Source organism: Limulus polyphemus, unplaced genomic scaffold (assembly GCF_000517525.1).
Source record: "Limulus polyphemus unplaced genomic scaffold, Limulus_polyphemus-2.1.2 Scaffold401, whole genome shotgun sequence".
Classification (NCBI taxonomy): domain Eukaryota; kingdom Metazoa; phylum Arthropoda; class Merostomata; order Xiphosura; family Limulidae; genus Limulus; species Limulus polyphemus.
The window spans coordinates 448,162-470,480 of NW_013666011.1; the positions used below are offsets into that span (position 1 = coordinate 448,162).

At 28.6% G+C, this 22,319-nt stretch overlaps 1 protein-coding gene across 1 annotated transcript in view; it reads left to right on the forward strand.

Moving 5' to 3' along the window:
- The window catches only part of LOC106457991 (lysophospholipid acyltransferase 1-like), a 58,873-nt gene extending 37,710 nt beyond the window's left edge, over positions 1-21,163 (forward strand). The window contains exons 7-13 of the mRNA XM_022384104.1: positions 2,558-2,611; positions 3,107-3,197; positions 7,358-7,459; positions 7,905-8,008; positions 8,499-8,696; positions 9,643-9,794; positions 12,841-21,163. Of these exons, the coding sequence (XP_022239812.1) occupies positions 2,558-2,611; positions 3,107-3,197; positions 7,358-7,459; positions 7,905-8,008; positions 8,499-8,696; positions 9,643-9,794; positions 12,841-13,012 (873 nt within the window). The 3' untranslated portion in view covers positions 13,013-21,163. The remainder of the gene's footprint in view (positions 1-2,557; positions 2,612-3,106; positions 3,198-7,357; positions 7,460-7,904; positions 8,009-8,498; positions 8,697-9,642; positions 9,795-12,840) is intronic.
- Positions 21,164-22,319: the final 1,156 nt, after the last annotated feature.

Here is a 22,319-nt window from a genome sequence, read left to right on the forward strand (position 1 = left end):
TTATTTAATTAAATAAAAAAGTGTTTTGTGCAGTATTACCATTAGTATGAAAAAATAAATAGGGTTAAGTTTCATTGACAGTTGACAAAAAAAAAAAAAAAACAGAAGACCCAGATAAGTACTATATGTTTTTCATCTGTTTTCTTTATTTATTATTATAAAAATAATAATTTTTTAAGTTAGATTAGGTAAATAAATAATAATAATAATGTTTCATGAGGTACACTTGCGAGTAGCCTGCACATTACGTAATTTGATATGGTAACGTGAATTATACATTTGCTAAGTTATTTACAACTTATGTGACAGGAAAATTTGTTAGATATGGTTCAGAGAGCAATAAAACAAAAAATTAAGTATAAACATATGTATACTGTTACAAGTCTAAAGCTATTTAGGATAAACAAATGTAGTTTCATGTTATAATTTGAAGTCATTCTAGAAATAAAAAAGGGTAATATTCATTAATTTTGTTTTTTGGTGGTTATGAGGTCAATCAATTTTACCAATCTTCTATAGAGTTAGGGTAGAGAAAATAACAGATAAAATACAAAGTGTTACTGGAAAAAAAAAGTGTTTTAAATTTATTTAGGAGTCTTAGAGATAATGCAAATGAAATTTGAGACTTTTGAGATGAAGAAAAGTATTTTAATCTCAACATGAAAATCATTTTGCACTTGGAGCAGTCAACACTTTGATTGTATATATTTATGGAGAAGTATTTAGTGAAAATACTTCCTTAAAATTCTGATTTGTTGTTTACAAATGACTCTTAGTGCTTACTGAAACTTGCAAAATTTTGTGAAGATACACAAAACATATTAGAAGTTATAATATGGAAAAGGTCAATTTTTAGGTTGAATTGACCAAGCCCTTAGCAAGAGAGTTTAATAGCTCAGTTAGTAGAGCATTGGCCTCAAAACACCAATATGAATTGAATCCTAGATTTGAACCACACTCGGGGCAAGCTTCTTAACATCCAAGTATTATGTTGTGGAAGGTTTTATCATCAAACCACTGCACTTCCATGAACATGTATTGCAAATAGTTAGTCCTCTGTTGTGATGTTCAGCAAACAAGATGGTCATTGCTTTAGAGGAAGGGAACAGGTATTAGATATCTACTTATCACCTTTGTGCTGTGGGGATTGTCAATGAGTTTAAAGTTGAAATCTATTCATAAAGTTTAAGTAGTAAAAACCCTGAAGAGTTTTCTTTTTTATGCTCTTTAATATAATCTTATTAAAAGAAAAGGTTTTACAAGTTCATATTTCTCGGGTAGGAAAATATGAAGCTGAATTAAAATCTGGAATATACAACCTAACTTCTTCTCATGTAAATGAGTTAAACTGTACTGATCCCTGTAGAACAGTGTGAGTTAAAATATATACAACATGGAACTTCTTAACTCCAAAAGTCTCAAATGTAGAGTAGACACTTGCCAATGTTTACTAGAGAGGTCATAAAAAATAACTCAGTAAAATTTTATTGGATCATAATAGTGTAGAAGAACAACAAATGGTTTTTGTAGTATAGTGTGGTTTTTAGGATTAAAAGTGTGGTAATTGACTTTGTATTGGCTTTAAGTGATGTGATATTTTTTTAGGCATTCATTGATTCAAATGTGATGTAAACTGTAAACCTTTTTAAGTAAATCTGAACTAACAAAAGGGTTTTAGCAGATTGAGTTGGCCAACACTATAATAAAATATTACCATTCAGTAATATAAGAATGTATTAGGCTTATCCATATTCATTTAAGTTTTCATATTGTATTATATTTATAGACTTAAGAACAGTCCAACTTTGAATTTGTGGTTAGTCATGTGATTTATATAAAACAAAAATTGATAAGTATATTGAACTTTATGAAGTTTTGTTGAGTTTTTTGATGGATAATTTTATTATTAGTGAGTGTGCTTGACTGACAGTTTAATTTAATGTACTTACTATAGGTTTAATTGGTTTTTCACAATTACATATAAATTTATATTTTTCTCTTTAATTTTAATAAATTTAGTTAGATTTTTCTAGGATATGTGTTTTTATCATTACTTGTAACAACAAAGGATATGCTACAATTGTGAACCTAACTATAACTTTAAAGATAAACTTAGTTTGGCTTGATAATTTTTTGTATGTACTATTAACATAAGGTACAAACTTAATTATATGTAGTTTTATTTGACTAAGTTATTTTAGTTTACATAGATTTCTAGACTTTGCATACATTAAATATAATTGTAGGTGTACTTGTATTTCACAAATGGATATTTTAATAATTATACACACTAGTTACTTGTGTTAGATGATACTGAAATTGAGGTATTATCAACCATTTCTGTGCACTATAAAATTCTTTATAGTATGAACATTAACCCTCATCAGTTTCCAATTTTAGGAAGGATTGTAAATTTTATGGCACACATAAATGTTGAATTGTATGGTTATAAATGTTTTTCTAGATGAAATGCTTGTTTAATTTTGTTTCTTGGAGTTTTATTATTTTCTTCAAATTAAAACATCACATATTCACTATCTTTAATTGTATTTTCCAGAACAAGCTGGTAGATGAAATAACTAAACAACTGGTCTACCAGGGTCCTCCAATGGTAAGCATGGACTAAATATTTTTTCATTCATTTACTTTGTTGTGTAATATAAGTAAAATAAAAAGTTAGTTAAGGTATTATATGTGATACATATCTTCTAATTTTATTATGATCGTATGCAAGATTGAATGTAACTTTTTTATGAAACTATAATTAATTTTTGAAATTTAGTCTTAATATTATAATACCTAAATTATCTAAATCAGAATCTGTAGTAAATTTCAGAAGAAGAACTTTAGGACTGGATTTATTTGGTATGGAAAATTAGTTACAGGCTGAGAAATATTTCAAGTAGCTATTTCTAGATTTATTTTGGCTAAACTATCAAAATAAAGAAAGAATCATCTTAAACCATTTTTGAAAAGAAAAGGATGTTTAGTTAACAGTCTTTAACAAACAAATAAAAAAAATTCAAACATTATTGCACAGTTATATCATTCATTTTGAGATTCATCTCTTACTATTTGTTACTAACTTACTATTTTGGTATTTTAGGAACAGGTAATGCAGAAAGTAGCAGTTAGCATTTTCTTTGCTCTCTTCCTGATGATTGTTGTTCCACATTTTCCTATTACATACTTGACAGGTGAGCATTTCTCTCCTCCTTTCTCTCTTTTTTTTTGGATAATTAGAAGAAAAATCTCAGTGAAAAAAAAAATGTATTAGAAAAAGCAATTTTCAAATCAAGTAGACTTATCTCTGAAATACTAAAATCTTTTTTTTGTTAAATTTGCCTTTATGTTGTCGACCACATGTCGACTTACCCAGAATCCTCCACTCTCTCACCTTCCATATTTCTTATTGGGCATGCATCAGGATGCTGTTTACAAGCTCTACTTTCCTGCTGTAATCTATATTTCTTAAGTTACAGTCATGATGGAAAACTATATACCCACTAGGTTTGGGGAGGTAGGCAAGAGTATTTCAGGAATTGAACTGGAATTTGGATATGATTTCACATTTATAAAGAAACAGATATTTAATTTCAATTTTCATCTGTTTGAGTATTATGCCTAAGAGGCTACATTATACATATCTTTGTCTTTCATTTCTGTAGTACTGAAACACACTAATATACAAATCAATAAACTTGTGCTGGATCAAAACAGTAATGAAATATTGGTTGATACAGCATATGGTGTAGCTAGCATATGTCTCTCGATGTCTGCTTTCTGAAAATCCTGGACCTGACAATATACAAGAGCTACAAAAAGTTATAATTTAATGTACATATCACCCATTGGAAAGTCTGAATAACAGCATCAGTGATTATGCTTTTGACTTCAATAATGTTATTAAGTGACATTTAAGTAATGTAGAAAATCACAGAAACAGCATGTAATCAAGTTTCAAAGCAATCAAGTTATGATATTATTTCACAATAAGGTAGATATTAATTTTAATCATATTATTCTTTACTGTCCTAATATGGTTTTTAGTATAAAGAGTGCACAATAGAAAAATTTGCAGTAGGTTATACTTAAAACTACTTAATTGAATTAGTTCAATAGGTTTATTGAATTTGAAATACCATTTAACCCTTTCACATCAGGCTCATGTAATTTGTAGAAAATGTGTCACAAATTTCACTTATACAACAATACATATGGCGATTCTGAGATTTCTTTATGTAACCTCTCAAAACTTAAGATTTTATTAAAAATCACTAGTATCTTTTACATAAAGAATAACATTATTTTAATTAAGTGTTTTTACTAAAAATATATTATTTATCTACTGTAGTTACTTGCACTCAAACTCTTTAATAAATCAAGTACAAGGTTATTTTAAGTATTATATACTTTTCTTCATCTTATAGTTTTCATATATTATTTGCATAATCTCTAGAACCTCTTAAATGAATATCAAAAGTTTGTTTTTAAGGTAAATGTTTATATTTTATTTTGCATTTTCTCTAGCATATCACTAACTAGCTATTATCACCAACATACAATGCAATGAAATTAAGATTATGAAACAGAAAAAAAAAACACATATCTTTTAATTTTTTGTAGAATATCTTTAAGAGATTTTCCTTTCTTGTCATTTACCACTTATTATTCATCTTGACACAAGTCAGTAATACCATCAAGGCATATTACAGTGTCTCTGGCAGACATGTGCAACCCTTTGGCAAAATTGTTGTGCACCACATGATATCATAAGTCTTGAGAACTAATGCAAAATATAATGTATGTTTAAAAAATTCTCAAACCTTTCAATTATGCATTTTAAAATATAATTAATACATAATTAACTAAAATATATAAGTAAGACCTAAATACAATTTAAACTATATCTCTAACTATAACATATTTAGGTAAGAAACACCCATAAGGGCTGTAGTTGATCAATCAGCCAACAATAGTGCAGTCAGTTATATGTATTTTGTGATGACAACTGTGCCTCACTTTCAAAATAACCATTGTTAGATTATACTGTAAAGTGAGCTCTTTCTAATAACTATACACATGAGTATGTAACCTTTACATGTAGACTATAAAGCTTGAACAAATTTGTTGAAAGTGGGCGTGGCACCTGTCAGGGTTTGACAAAATTTATTACTTGTTTCAACAGTGTTCATTCAGAGAACTTTGAAATGTATGAGTCAAAAAATTAAGTAAGCATCTTACAGTTTAGACGTACATCTACACAACTGCCATTGTATTATTAAAAATACAGAGTGCCAAAGTAGAGAATGTTCATAACTTGTCGTTCACATGACAATACATCTGAAGTTTTAATTAGTTTTTAAAAGTCTCTTTTCAAATAAAGGACTTAAAACTTCAATAACGTAAAACTTTAAATCATAACATACATTATAATGTTAATTTCGTTCACATACAGTGCTTTGCAAAAGTACTCACCCCTCTGCAAATTTCCACATTTTATTGCGGTCTGAGCTTGCAATCATGAAACTTTCAAATGGTACTTTATATTTAGAATCCACACAATCTACTCTAAACTGAGAAAGCTAAAAAAACGTGATATTATTTAAGTAAGTTAGATTTTCAAAGAAAATTTGAATATTCTCAGTTGCATAAGTATTCAACCCCTTTGTTCAGATGCTAAAGATTAGTTTGAAAGGTCACAAAATTAGTGTAATGGTCTCTGTCTGAGTGTAATAAAAGTGGCTTAACTCTATAGAATTGATGCCATTTTTGAACCCCATTCTGTGTATGCTTCTGAATTACATTCAAAATTTAATTAAACCACTTTAATATAAATGTATTTTAATGAAATTATTATTATCAAGTATGTTTTTATTTAACAGCCAAGATGGACCAATTGGTCCCATGTTGTCCCAAAATATTATGTTAAGGTTTTATATTATCTAAGTTTTATTCCTTTATTTTAAAAAGAAACATCTAAAACAGCAGTTTTTGCTGTCAGTGATCCGCTCGAGGTTAGATTTCTCAACTTTAAGAGCTCTTATACAAGAAACTGTGAGTAGCTAATATAGACTGTTGGCATAGATGGTCAAAGTACAGCTGCAGCTGTATTTCATTAGCTTCTGGATACCTTCCAAGAATTTCTCCCCATGTGAACACGTTCTAATATTTCTAAGTTTAAGGTCAGCCTCACCCACTTGCAAAGTCAAAGCTGTGTTGCCAAGCGACACTTTGAAGTTGAATGTCAGAATTGGAGCAATTTTGCCATCCCATTATGCAAAACTGGTAGAGACCTATCCAAAAAAAACTCAAAGCAGTTATTGCTGCCAAAGATGCTTCCACCAAGTACTGACTTAAGGGGTTGAATACATATGCAATCAGCAACTTTCAATTTATATATTTCCTTTGCAGGTTTTGCTAACATTCAACCTCCTTCACACGTAATAGTTTTAAGTTTGATCATTAGAGTTTTGAATAAAAACAAGTTCATTAAAAATAATTGTTTACATTGTTTGTATTTCATCCAAATGGGACATTATTGGTAGGGGTGAATATTTTTGCAAGGCACTGTACATTATTAATAAAGGTGTTTAATTAACTATCGAATTTAACATAGAAAAGTGTTAAAAGGGGTATCCATTGCAAAAGGGTTAAATGAATCTGATCACATGATTTTAGATGTAATATTTGGTTTATACGTACTTTACACAGATCAATGTTTTTGTGTATGACTGACTTAAATTAATTGAAAAAGAGCTCACTCTATGGCTTAGGAACTTTCATCATGTGTGTTAGTCTCCTCATGTCATAATGTAGAACTCAGTAACGGCCTAACTGTTTGTCAGGTATCCTTCCACATTGAAACTATGGGTTTTCTTTCATATACATGCTTTGTAAAGTTTTGATATTTTCTTAATAAGTTATATAACATTTATTTATCTTTATTTTAGTGTACACAGATATATACATGGCCTATACATTACTGATTTCATTGAAACATTTTTATCCACATAAAATTATTTGCCAATCAAAAACTATTTTTCCAGATTAACTGAATATAATCTATTATTTTAAATTTGATAAAGTAGAAGTACCTGAATTAAAAAGAGTTAACAAAATTGACAGTTCATAGCTTTAGCTTAGAAAATAGTAATTGAAGCTGTGTATAAATATGTATGATACTCTGTAGTAAAAATTTACAATTACGTCAGCTATGTAGAATAGATATTTAAATATTTTTTATTAATTTGTAATTTGTGTTTAGAAAAAAAAATTCTTTCAAATCAATCATAGAATGGAAAGTTTTAGAATAAAGCATACACATTCATACGTAATTTTGTTTTTCATTTTGTAGAAGACAAGTTTTTAAGTGAAACACCATGGCATGCACAAATGTTATACATCCTAGTTGCAACATCAGTAGTAAGAAGCAAATATTATCATGCTTGGCTTTTAGGTAAGATTATACTGGTAAATAATGAAGATATGTTACTTAGATATCATAAGAAATTTAACTAATGATATAGCTTCTTATTTCTATTTGTAGTCTTCAAAATTCTGCATATGCCCCTGGTTAAATATTAGTGTTATACAGTTTAGTATTATAACTCAATATGTGCCAACATATAAATTTATAAAATATTTCAAGTAGAGAGGTGTAACTTGGGCATCATGTGAAATGTAACTAATGAATTAGTTTCATATTTATATTTCAAAAGTTATTGTTGTTTAAATTTTTTTTCAAGCATCATTTTTGTCAGTGTCCATTTTCATAATTATAAGCTTCAAAGACTTGACATAAAGACTTAGTTTTGTATCTAATGCTTTCTTAGATTGGACTTTAACTGAAAAAGGTTTCTTCATTCTAAGATTTTTAGTGATGTGTTTGCTTGGTTTTCTAGGAGAAGCAGTTTGCAATGCAGCAGGGCAAGGATTCAGTGGGTTTTCCAGTGATAATCAGCCGAAGTGGGATTTACTATCTAATGTTGACATTGTGAGGTTTGAGGTATGGTACAATGGTATTGTGGAAGTAAAATCTTATCTGAATTATATACTCTGAACAGAAAATCGATATTTTTATAAAAAAATGTAAAACTTTAGTGTGTTTTTTGTCTCATTTATTTCCACTAAAGTTCTTCTAAACCTTTCATTTAAAGAAAAAAAATAGTTTTTTTATATCTATAACTTCTTTGATAAATATTTTATAACTTACTTAGGCATATAGTCTTAGGAAATATTAATTTTACAAATTATTAGTTGTTAAATGATCCAAGTTTCTGATATTCTTGCATGTATAAGACCAAATAAAGTTGTTAAGGTTTTAAAGTTTGTTTTCATAGGGCTTAATATGATAGAGCATTGCATAAGCTTTCTCTTTAGTGGGCAAATGTACTTTTAAGTTTATGGTTTCACATAAAATTCTGTCTGTATGTTTCATTAGAGGAATGTGTAATACAAGAAATCTCTTGTCATATAATTTGTATGTATGTTAACAGCTGTCAGTGAACTTCAGAGAATCCCTTGAAACATGGAACAAAACAACGCAGAATTGGTTAAAAATGATTGCTTATGATAGGGCAGCCAGACATAAAACACTGGTAACCTACATCCTTTCAGCCATCTGGCATGGTTTTTATCCAGGGTACTACTTCACTTTTCTTGGTGGAGCTCTACTTACTATGGCAGCTCGTTCTGTAAGTTTCAGTACAACATTTAGTTTAAGTCTTGCTCTGAAATAAAATTGTTTGAAATGTGATATAAATTGGTTACTTTGTTATGAATTATGCAGTTAGGCTTGTACCAAAAGTGTTTTATCTGGTTACAAGTACCAAAATTCCAAACTTATGATGGCATGAGATAATATATTAAACTTAATTACTTGTAATGTTCTTTCTATTATTACTTTTTCTTTTAATTTTGATTTTTGAAAACTATAAAGGATGAATAAAGAATTTGATTGTATGAGCTTTTTTTTTAGAAAAACAACATGGTTTTGTGATACGAGTTGATGAATATGACAGAGCCGTAGATGTAAAATTACCAAATGGTAAAAGTAATTGATAGAAGAAATAAAAAATCATCGAAGGGATATATTAATGTAGATTTAATAACTTTTGGTGTATCCTGAAGCAGAGTTTAAGCTTGAAAATTTATGATAAACAATCAATTCTACAAGTGCTTGTTTGAGTTTTATATTTCTCAGCTATCTTTAACTTATGACATTAGTTTCCTACTGTCAAATATTCATTGACAATTGAGGATCATAAACATTTCAATCAAGAAATATTTTATGAATAATCAGTTTGTGAACTAATCAAGATATTAATTTTTTTATTTTATTAGAAACATACTTTAAATTCTATCTATATAAAACATAATACTTCCAATTGTTTCCCCATGCATTTTTTTAATCTTGCAATTAATTTGGAGTGAAACTATTCCGTATGGACTTACGTGTGTTGACAAGGTGTGTTATCAAGGTAATAAATTAAAGATAATGTATGATATGAAATTATTACACTTTTCTCTCGTTTAACTTATTTTATATGAACTACATATACTTTATAAGACTGATCACCTTAAATAAAAAGATAGAATGATCATCTAAGTGTATTTTGAAAATGTTTTACCTTGAATTAGGTGCGACGAAGTGTACGTCCATATTTTCAAACCAGTAGGCCAATGGCAGTGTTTTATGACATCCTTTCTTGTCTGGCTACACGAGTGGCCTTAGCCTACATAGTGTTTCCTTTTATCCTCTTGGAATCAATGGCCTCTCTCAAGGTTTATTGGTAAGGAACATTGCTTACATGTAAATTTGTCTATTGAAAACATATTTTTAAGAAACCCAAAAAAAAGACGTGAGTAGAAGTTGATGCCTTCATAGTTTGTGATGTTGTAGTGGATTATTGATAATTTTTATCAGTGCTTTGGATAAGCTTTTGATATAATAAGTATCTTATTCACAAAATAAACTGAAATGCTGAAAACTTGCATATTTTTGAGTTTAAGTGACATTTTTCATCATCCAACACCTGACACTTTGGCACTATTTTTCTGTGATTACCAGATGCTTGCTATTAAGGACCCCAGAGGCATTTACAATGTAAATTCATTATGAGCACTTTGTTGACGTTGATCTTTGCACAAAGAAATTGTTTTCAGGAGCACTATTTCAAATTTTACTAGACAGGGGGGAGCAAGTTTAAGCAGGATTGAGTTTCTTACAGATAAAAATTTAAAACGCAATTTATTATGGGAAATTTTTATGTGATTATTTCATATATTTCTTTTATAAATATTTTTTTATCACAAACAGCAACTTTGCTATTTTGTACATTTAATGTTTTTTTAAATTTCTCACCTTTGAAAAATAAGGTTGCCTTAGATTTGAGACTGACTACCTTAACTTTGTACCAATACAATAATAACAGTGATAACAATAAATTCCAAGGGATTTTATTATATCTATTTTCATGGTGACTATAGGGCAACAGTAATTTACATAATAAGAATTTCAACTGATAAGATAAGATAAGTTTTGAGAGTTTACTTACTTTCAGGTTTTATGCAGTAAATAAATGAGGTATTATAAAATGAACCAGATGCTTCCTGAAGCTTGTCTGTAGACTATAAACTATGCAAAGGTAATGAAATAAAAAAGAAGCTGAATAATAACATATTTATGAAATGTGGCAATGGCACAGAAATACTGGTTTGCATGTTATCATAAAATACATAATACTAGGGATACACTTCATTTCCCTTCCCTCACATGCTTTCCTCTTTTCGATTGTAAGTTTTCGTTTAGCTGATAAGACATGACAGCTAAATTTTGAGCCTTTTGTTTTCTACTTACTGTGGAAGACAATTTTGATATAGTTTTTATTCTCTTTGGCAAAATAATTTTTTAAACCTATTCTATTCTCAAATAAAATTATTTACCAAATTATCACTCACATAGTTTATAAGAGTTTAGAAACTGTTGAAAATCATGTCCCAACTATCAATTCTCCCACCTTCTATAGTTGTTATGAGGATTCATGCTCGCAAACTTTCTGCTGAGGCAGAAATGTGTGAATTGGTGGATATTATATGGGACTTGTAGGCACAAACTGGAAACTTGTTAAATGAAAGTGACTGCACAAACTACACATTTGTATCATTCCTCAATTTAAAAAAGTGATATGAAACACTAGAAGAGAGTAATTGTCCCCCCCCCCCCCAAACAGTTGTGCCTGTGATTGTTTTTAAGAAACAAGAAAAATCTTCTCATGTGTTAAATACTTGTTCATTCTTTGAAACTTCAATGAGCTAGATAATTTTTGGTTAATTTTCAAAAATCTAAATTCCTTAAAACAAATTACTAGTTCTACTTAAGTATACAATATATGAATTTTTGTTACTCTTATTTTCTATTCTCAGTGTTATGTCTCATTGTAAGTCAAAAATATTTTTAATACAAGCTGTAAAATAGATAGGTACAAGTAAGTTTTGTTGTTGAATAGATAATGTAGTTGAACAAAAAAAGTACTACAAAATTACTTATCCATATCTATTGCATTTCCTACACTGTTTATTCATTATATTGGAAAGGTTTGATATCGGATCACCCCTCCTATGTTGCTAGACAAATTATCGAAATACCTTTACATTTCAGCTAAATAACTTAAATTGTCTTTGTGTATTTAAACATTACAGCTGAAATATGTATTAATTTTATTTGTGGAATTAGTTTTTTTATTTTAGCAGTATTGATAAGATAACTCCATCCTCCTAAATTAGTTCATGATGACAGGAACCCACTTGAAACAAATAACGTTTAGACTTCGTTAGGTCATCATCAGGTTGAGAATGAAACTTGAAAGAGTGACTGTTATTGATCACGTGTCGTGGAGAAGACAGTATTAATAGGTATAAGATTATAGAGGGTGTTGTAAATATTTAACCTATTATATGGTAGTTAAAATTAAAGAATAATTAATACAGATATAAAACTGTTCCTTGGTACCAGTTTAATGTGGGTTTAAGTTCTTGTATTAGAAGACAATGAAACAACTAACGGCAAAACACTACACTGCTGCGTACCGTACATCCAAGATATCAGGGACAAAATAACTAACATTTGGAAAGAAACTCGTAACCAAATGTAACATTCCAGTAAATGCCAAATTCATTCAAAAACCAGGTACAAAATTAAAATCTATACCGTGTACAAACTACTCTGACAATCATAATACTAATGTCGTGTATAGAATACAATGCAACAACTGCCTTGATTTCTATGTAGGAGAAACAAGCCAAAAAATGGAAACCAAGTTCAATGAACATAAAAAATCGCCCTCCCATGTTTTTGAACATTGTGTCTCAAATAACCACAGTATGTTAGAAAATTATGTAAAGAAACCAAAGTAAACAAATGAAATATTAAGGAAGTTCTTCTAATACAATAACTTAAACCCACAATAAACCAGCACCAAGGAACAATTTTATATCTGTACTAATTATTCCTTAATGTTAACTACCATATAATAGGTTAAATATTTACAATGCCCTCTATAATCTTATACCTATTAATACAGTCTTCTCCACAACACTTGATCAATAATGGTCACTCTTTCAAATATTATTTTCAATCTAAGGAGATCGAAATATTATTTGTTTTCTGCCTTTCAAATAAGAGTTTTCTATACTTGTATCAGCTGTCTCTGCTATATATACTCCTAGATTAAATTTATTAATCAGACTAAATTAGTACATGACCATTTCATTTAGAAAGTGCAATTACATTATGCAAGATTAATAAAACAGTCACTAATCCTTGATGTTCTTCCTCAGGAATTTCTATTTCTCAGGACACATAATAGCTCTCTTAGCCATATTTGTACTACCCGTAGTTTTGCCACCGCCAAAGAAATCTGGCAAAAGTTCTTCAGCTGAAAATGACAAGCTCATCCCATCAGCCTCAGATATCAGTGAATTTCTACAACCACCTACATCATGCAGTTGATCAGATATATTGTCCCAGGTTTCACATCTGTATCTTTTTACATGCATATATGTGCAACTGTTTAGGGAATACATAAAGCCATTTGTGCAAGCTGTAGAAAGATAACAGTTAGAAGGTCGTGCCATTGGTCAAAATATTAAATTCCTTGATTTTTATTTTCACTGTTGTGTTTATCAGTGGAGATATCTTGTGTATTATTTGACATTTGCTGATGTAGAATTTAAATTTTTTTTTAATTATGAACTTGACACCTATCAAAAAACTAGAATGTTAACTTATAGTTGTCCAGTAAGCCTATTTTGGACAAACTATTCATGTTTATGTCTTAAACAGGAATTTGTGAGTTTATCAAGAGTGCATTAATACATACTTGTATGCTTTTTATATGGGTAACATAAATTACTGATACTTCCTGAGTTCATACCAGTTTAGGTTGTTTCTTAAATATAAAATCTTAATGAGATTTTATTTACTTTAATTAGTTACTAAATGTAATTAATATTTATGTATTTTAATCTGTGTAAAATAATTGAAAAAAAATTTAATTTTGTTCAATATTCTATCAATATTAGTTGATAGCACAAAATTATCTATATGAAAAGATGTTAATTATTTCGCTGTTTTGTGTTATCTGATTACTTTAGGTATATCTGTGATTATGGGATTATGATTTCATTGTCATAATCTGTTATTTTTATTAATTTATGTTTAAATTGCTGGTAATCAACAGTAATTGAAAAAATATGATTTTATAAAAGCACATTTTTTGTATATCAATTTAGAAATTCTATACTTTGTTAAACTTGAATACTAGTAAGTATAAGTAGCAACTAATTAGATTTCATATTTTGGACATTTTGGTTTGTAAAAACAAGTATGTTTTAATTTGGTTATTTAGCTATAGGTATGGTTGTTATTAATTCATTTTTACACATTGGGAAGTGTGATGCTAAATGAATCAAATTTCTTGTTCTTGTGAGTCTTCTTTTTTGCTACTTTTTTTTTTTTGCCAAATTTTGTATAAAAAACATTTTAGGTTTTAGCAGTATCTTCTTTGAGACTACCTGATTGGACAGTGTTAGGATTTAAAATATTGGATAACTAAGAAAATTTATTTTGTCTTTTTGACCATAGATATATTATTAAAACTATGCTTTCATATTTAATGAAAAAATTATATAAACAATAAGGAAACATTTTTAAGTTAGTTTCAGCTTAAGGGTATTTTTAACATGAACCAAAATTTCTTCAAAGCTTCATTTAACTACATGTGTGTAATTTGAGTATTGCCTTAAAACAGAATTATTTTAATAACTGATCCTGAAACGTAGGTTAGAGGAAAATATAACTCTTTTAATCACAGTACAGGTGCAAGGAAGACAGCATCATAAAAAGTAGTTTCAAGAAAAGAAGGCCTGTGAAAACAGTAATCAGCCTGTGTGGTTTATTTTACATAGCAAGGTTATTGTTTGTTAAGTCTTATTGATGAGTAGTCTACAAGGTTTTACTGAAATATAATTTAATTTTAAAAGAAAGTAGGTGGGCTATAACTTCAGTAATTTAGATAAAGAAGAAAGCAATATAATGAACTTTTATAAAAAGGGTTACAGTATGGTTGATCACTGTAACCCTGGATTAAAAAAAGCTAAGAAAAGGATGTGTATAATTTAACTTCCATTTTTTATGGCATAAAAAGAACAGTAGTATGTTTCTTTTACAAATGTTGACTAGAAATATTAGGAGCAGGAGTTGGCCCTGGGGTAGAGCTCTGACTTTTAGAGCTGGGTATGATACTACAAAACATTCCTTAAATTTAAGTTGTGGATATATTACAAGAGTGACAGTCAGTCCTTTATTATGGTGGGTGGTAGGGTGCATCTAACTGGCTGCCATCCCTCTGGTCAGTAGTATAAAATTAGGGATGGTGAGCCTTGGTAGCCTTGCCATAAATAAATAACAAACAGAAGTATTAGATAATAAACATTCTATATTAATATACTGTTACTTGTTTTGCAGTGTTCTTTTCTCCTCTGGTTTGTCTATGACATTTCTAAATTGTATTTGATCATTAGGGTAAATTTTATTCATCTGTTTGGAAAAACAAATAATGACAAAAGTGTTTACTTGAATTTTTTTCAAATATTCAATTAATATAAAATTACATTTTTTCATTGATGTAATCTGAGTTTTAGGTGTGCAACAAAAGAAATGGGTTTGTGGCTAAGATTCTTTTAAATAATAACTTAGATGTTTTGTTTTTTTTGCCTTGATCTTTCTTTGAAAAGCACATTTTCTACCCTTTTTTGATGTGTAATAAGAAATGACCATCTATTAGTTCTTACAGTCCACAAAGTTACCTCTGAAAATTAGTTTTATACGTGATATATGTTACCATATAGTTGCTACATATTTACTAACATATTTGAATTTAACAAAAGGAATTTATTAAGTTTGATTGTTTTTTGATTAGGTAATAGTCTTTTTTTTTTTTCAAATGAAAAATATATGCTTTTTTTTTATTTTGGTGCCAAAGAAAAGTTCATTATGAATAATGCAACTATTAGAATATTAAAATAAACTTCACAGTATTTCATAAGTTTATCTAGTTTATATGTTTTCCGGAATGGTACTGATTATCATAATTTTATAATCTTAAATTCTTTGATTGGGCTTTGTTTTAAAGGATGTAGTAGAGGGCCACTATTTTTCTAGTAACAATCAACATTGCTACATCATTTGTAACTTGTATATGTATACTAAATTTGAATAGAAGATAGAAAAAATTTATGTATAAGCCTGATTGTATTTAAAGATTATTTATAAATTTTTATTTTGCATGTTTTAGTTAATCTTTTTATGGAATTAAACAAACAATAGCTGCTATTCTGAAATGCCTTGATTATGCAATAAAACTGTATATCATTTAGCTTTGACCTTTAATTAGTTTTAAAATTAATTTATAATAAAGAAAGCATTTTAGAAAATGTACTTTACTTGGGCATCATTGTGAATTTTTAATGTTTTCTTCAGCCATTAACTCTTAATAATTTATTACAAACATCTATTTCCAAGCCTGAATCTGATAAATGATCACACAAGTAGCAAATGTTGTAAGACTTTACCTGAAAATACCTTTTTATCAAGGCAGATCTAACATTTTCTGTACAAAATTTAGGACATTGTTAAAGATGTCAAATCACTGTCATGTTCATGTTGTGTACAGAAAGGTTTTATTCTGTGATATCTTAAAATGAAAAATGGATTATTACTGAAAGAAAGATATTTTAAAGGGGTTTTTTTTTGGACTAGTTTATTAGGTCTAATTTTTTTTAATTGCTTTATTAAATCATTTTGATGTGGTTATTTACTATTATTTTCTCAGTATAAAGAATTAGAAACTGTATGTGCATGTTTCACATGAAGTTGTAAGCTTAACATTATGCATTATAATAATAGTTAATTGTGTCATATTTATCTGAGGCATGTGGTTTCTAGAAATTCTATGTTAGCTATAGGGGGGATAAGGACTATGAACCAGTGGAGTTTTCTTTGTCTTTGAACAATTTATAGACAGCTATACACATTCAGAGTACAGTTATGAAAGACATTTTTAACTCGAGTTTTTGACTTACAGACTTAAAGAAACATTTTGTTATTTTTTTCTTACTGGAGGCTAAGTTTATGCACGAGTCTCTTGTGTCACATTTTTCTGTATTATCTTTTCTTCTTTATTAATGTATTCTTATGTTTTGGAGTAAAAAATGTGGGATTGTGTGAATGTTCCTGAGAATTTTATGGAGGAAAATGCTAATATAAATTTATTTTTATACTTTAGGTTAAGCAAGTTATTAATTTTTTGTTTTCATATTAAATATGAGAAATAGAAAAATCTTGTGTGTGTATATATATATGAGAAGAAAGTATGCTTTAAGAAAGCAAGACACTACTGATTATATCAGTAATACATATTTTGATTGCAAATAAGATCATGTTGGTTAGAACAGGATTTTACAGTATTGAATACAGGATATAGTTCTTGCTGGTTACAGCAGGAATTTACATTCTTAGATTTGAGACACTGAATAAAAGTAAAATATTGATTATATAAAAAAACGATTACTAGAATGTTTTGCTATGTTTATTTCCACATTTATTTTTAATTCAGTATTTAGACAATACAGAATTTAGGTTATTACCTTAGTTGAAAGGTGTTACGTTATCCTTTTAGTGTTACATTTAAGCTATTTCTCACCAATTTTTATCTAAAAGTTTGTTCTCCTTCAGTTCAGAATCAACAACTGGAAATAAATCTAAGATTTACTTATGTGCTGTATTATAGAAAATTAGATTTTTTAACCATAAAAAGTATTTAGAATTTAATTTTTAAAGTGAAATGATTTTTTAAATTGTAATTTTATCCATAAAACAGGACCTTAAAATTTGGTTCTCTAAAGCAAAAGAAATTATACAATACATAGCTCCATTTAGATAACAACCATGGAACATTCTACAGTTTGTAAAATTTGAAACTTTACCATACCTGTAGAAAAGTCTTAATACTTATTCATACATTACCTCAAAGCATTAAAAAAATTATCGGGTTCAATAAATATTGTATTTGAAGTGCAGTTTTTTATTAGAAAGCTCGTACTCTTAAATATTGAACTGAAGAAAATGTTTTTCTACCAAGAGTTACAAATATTACTTTAATGAATTAAAATGCTTGGACATACACTACTTATTTCACTGTTAAAGAAAATTTTTATTTTACAGTATTTTAATTGTAGATCTGTTTGTGAAAAATATTAAGGATTTTTTTAAGTACCTACATCGTAGTCATGCTCATTCAACAGTATTAGTTTAGATGGTGAAATTATTTAAGGCTTATAAGTATTTGAGAAATATACTTAGATAAATAAACGTATTAATTGATCTTAGTTGATAGTTGTAGTAGAAAATGTGTAATAGTACAAATATTTTATCTTAATAGTTTGTTAATGATAATTTTACAAATACATTTAATCCTTATTTCACTAGCCCTTGCATGGAAAAGATCAAGATTGTGTATCTAGTCTCAAAAATCAATTTTTTTTTTTCAAGTTGTAGGTATTAAGTACATATATTTAGTTATAGGATAATACTATCATATGTAGTGCAGTTAGTTATGTAAAATATTTCACAATTATATCATAATATAAGGTAACTACTAAGTCATTTTACTAAAATACCAAAAAATTATTTTACCTCAATAAATTAGCAGTTACTCATTTAATTGATTTCATGCATTGTTTGAGATGTTTGTTATTGCATCACAAAATGACAGTTAACGAAGATTGCATTGAATGTACGTAAATTCTTTTGGTTCAAAGTGGCATTTAGTTTCAAAATAATTTAGATTGCCTGATGATATTTCAAGGAGCAGTGGCATTATCATATCTGTTCTCTGTCATTTTGAAATACAGGGCTGCTTATGTTTATGAGAATAATTCACACCAGTTTGAATGAGAGTAATTCATACCAGTATGAATCTCTCAGCATAGATTTTTTTTCAGGTGAAATATAAATATGTAGATAGGAAGCAGACATTTTATAGAGAATTAAGATATTTTGTTTCCAGATATGGAGTACTTGTACAAAAGAAAAAAATTATGTTTTGCCAATTGTACTTTATCTTAGGCATATTTGGAGATTGCAACATAGTAGATCAGCTAACAAAAAAATTTCTCAACTGTTGTAATGATACTAAAATATGTGATTAATTAAATATTGCTAATTTTATCAATCTACTTTTAATTTATAATAAACTTTGTCATAGTATAAAGAAAATTTTTAAAATCTCCATTTTTTACTTAATGCTAAATCTTCTCCTGCTATCAGCATGTATGCTAATTTTAATAATTTAGGACATTTTCTAGTGATGGAAGATTTCCTGATCCATTATAATATCACACTATCTGATGTAATCCAATCTGATATTAATTTTGTGATTAATCAGATAATCAGTATTTCCATCTGTGGATTATCTTACAATATTATGCAGGAATGATGCTACTTGCATGTGCATCACACATAATAGGTATTGCACCATCTAGCTCACTGGTGCTTTCTTCTAGCTTCTATGTTAGTAACATTTTCCTTGGTAATAAAGAGAGGAAGTCCTCTTAGCTGAAATATATATAGTTGTTGTGTTACCACTGTATGCCACAGGTGGTCATGGTAGCGGCAATGACAACAACAGTAAGCACAATCCAAACAACAGTTTTAGCAGGGGATTTGGAGCACAAAGCAGTCATGTTCCACATTCTGTTAAAGGACCTGCAATGACCACTCACTCATGCAGAACTGTATATCCTTATTAAACTTTCAAAATGAAACAATGAAATACTGAGGGTAAAACTGTACTACAACGAAGTGGTAGCTCACATTTATGATCCATTTGCAGTATGTATGGCCACATCTACTACCTGATCCATAAATATATAAATCAGATTGTATGTGAGGAGCTAGATACCCAAAACCTGATATCCAGTCAAAAATACTAGTTGTCTCATTGCAAGTTTCAAGTAAGTAATATTAAAATTTACTGTCATCTGTATCTGAGATATTCTTTTGATGACTGCTCGATGACCGTAACATTGAAGTTATCTGAATATCAAGTTTCTTCTGATGATGTTAGTTGTCATGTTACTTATTAGTAGTGCAGTTTCGCTAAACAGACAGTTATGTTTAATTTCCAGTTAAAGTTTATTATTCAATTTGATGTCTGTACTTTTGGCTTTTAGTATCTAATTGTAAGATTTTTTTTGATTTTTTTATTTTAATGCTTATTTTAATTTGAAATGTTTAGTAAATACAAAGAAAAAAATATAGAGAGATAAAGATGTGTAGATGTTACCACTTCACTCTACTAGAGCATGCTGGAACTGAAGAGTAAGTAACTAAAAATGCACTGATTTCTCACATTTGATTAGAAATACATGATTATTTAGACACAGATTATTTGTTGATACTAATATAATGTGGTTTCAGTAGTCAAATATTTTCTCCCAGGATTACGTATTTGTAACATTTAAAACATGGAACAGATTTGCCATGCTATATAAGCACGTTTATGTCCCATTGTTTTACGTGTATTGCATAATAATGGCAAGCAATCCATGCTTTACTTTCAGTATAATCTGAATTGCCAAATATTCCTCTCTATTTTCATTTGTAGGATGAATAAAATTGTGTATATAGGGAATTTTCATATGCAATATGTTTAAAATAAAGTAAAACAGCAATTCAGGGTCTTTAATATTCATTGTTTATACATGATATTTGTTGTACCATTTTGGTTTTTCAGTTCTGAATTAATTTAGAGTGAATTGCTATATCTCATTCTTAGATGTGTTGTTACTTGCTTATCAGAATTATATGTTTAACATTTAAGTGCATTAGCATTGTCTTATATATTTTCTATGAGCTCTCATTTATAGCAATCCCTTTGACACATTATTGGGTAGTTTGAATAGACCATACTTTTCAAAATTTTCACATATGTATATATATCCATAACAGTGACATACCTTACAACTTATTAAATCTCAAACATCATAGGGCAAGTTGCTAAAAAATACTGACTAGCACTTTAATAGAGGACTAGGCTGTACCTAAAAAAAAATCTTAGTTGTGCTCAAATCGAGTTTATCTTGCATTATTGCCAAAGTAATTAGTGCTTCGGTGTTATTTTTCAATGATAGGAAATGTATTGTAAACTGATATTTTTTGAATCATCTGTAACTGTATGTGTGCATCAACATCACAAGTATTGTTAACAACCAAAGGAAGTTGACAGAAGTTATAATAAGTTACTACAATTTTAACTTCCACCTATAAAACATGGTAAATAAATAACCTTAAAGTTTAACATGTGAAGGATGCTTAGCAGTATTATGATGAGCTTCCTTCCTCATAACTACTGTGTCTAATCAGCTGCCAAGAATGTATTAAATTTCATATTCCTATTTTCAATGATTCTCAATAATAGGAACATAAATGATGAACTGGTACTAATTTAGTTGATAGTGTTCAATTAAGAGACAACTGTATGCATGTAGTCAGATATATGTTCTTCACAGAGAAATGAAGTAAAAGTTTCATTAGAACCTATATTGTTGTGCAAATGTATTTATTGATACTCTTTAAAACCCCAAAACCTTTGCATTCAATAATAAACTTTTAAAACGAAAATTAGGATATTCAGATAAATACTTTATCTATTTAGCTTGGATGTATCAAAAGTATTTTTAAAATCAAAACAAGTTAAAATTTCATTAAAAACTGAATGTTAATCAATCAAGTGTTTCAACTACAAGTTTTCATTGGGAATTGTTTTACACAAAAAACATTAATAAACATAATCCATTTTTCTAATGAGAATGCAAATGTATTTGACAATGATGTAATGTATTAAAAGGATAAAGCATTGCTGTTGAAAAATCGAAATACTATAGCAAATATTATATAATATCTACATTATAAAGTTACAATGGGTGTAAGTATACTGGAAATGTACACTGATATCTACAACTTTCTTCTACTCTGGCAACTTAGTTGAAGTTACTACCTCAAATCTTGTTGTCTGACACATTTAGTTATTGATATAATGTTCTAATGCCCTAGAAGTGTCACATGGACTCATTAGGAAACCTGTCCACAAACTTATGAACCAGAAGACTTTTTCAGTTGGCTAATGCCATGCTGGAGTAAAGTATCGTGTGTCCTGGCTATTTGGAGTACCCAGCTAACCTCCTCTTAAATTCTGTCCATTGGAAAGTTATATTTTCTATTGGGTTGAAATTACAGTCTCACATACGCAATTAGTCAGCTTCCAGGCAGTCAACAACATCTATTACAAGATCATTTAAGTTATCAAATAGTTATCTGAAAAACTGCCTAAAAAGTGACCTAAATCTTCCTTTGCTGAATTATTTGATGGATGGAAGTGAGAATGGGCTTCAGGAACACTGAATGCTGACTTATTCAGTTTGCTGCACAAAATGGAGATCTGAGTAAATGTAGTCAGGTTACCCCTTCTGTGCAATTTTCCACCATTGTCCTTGAGCTAAGATGATTTAATGAGAATGATGGACACTATCATCTGTTCTCATAAAACAGTAAAAAAAATTTCATGACTACTCTCCTAGAAAGTAAATTTAAAATATTTCAAACAAGAAAATAAGAAAAAGTTCAATATTTGTACATATGATATATATATATTATAGAGGAGTTATATATGCAATATTTGCATATCACAAAGTTATTA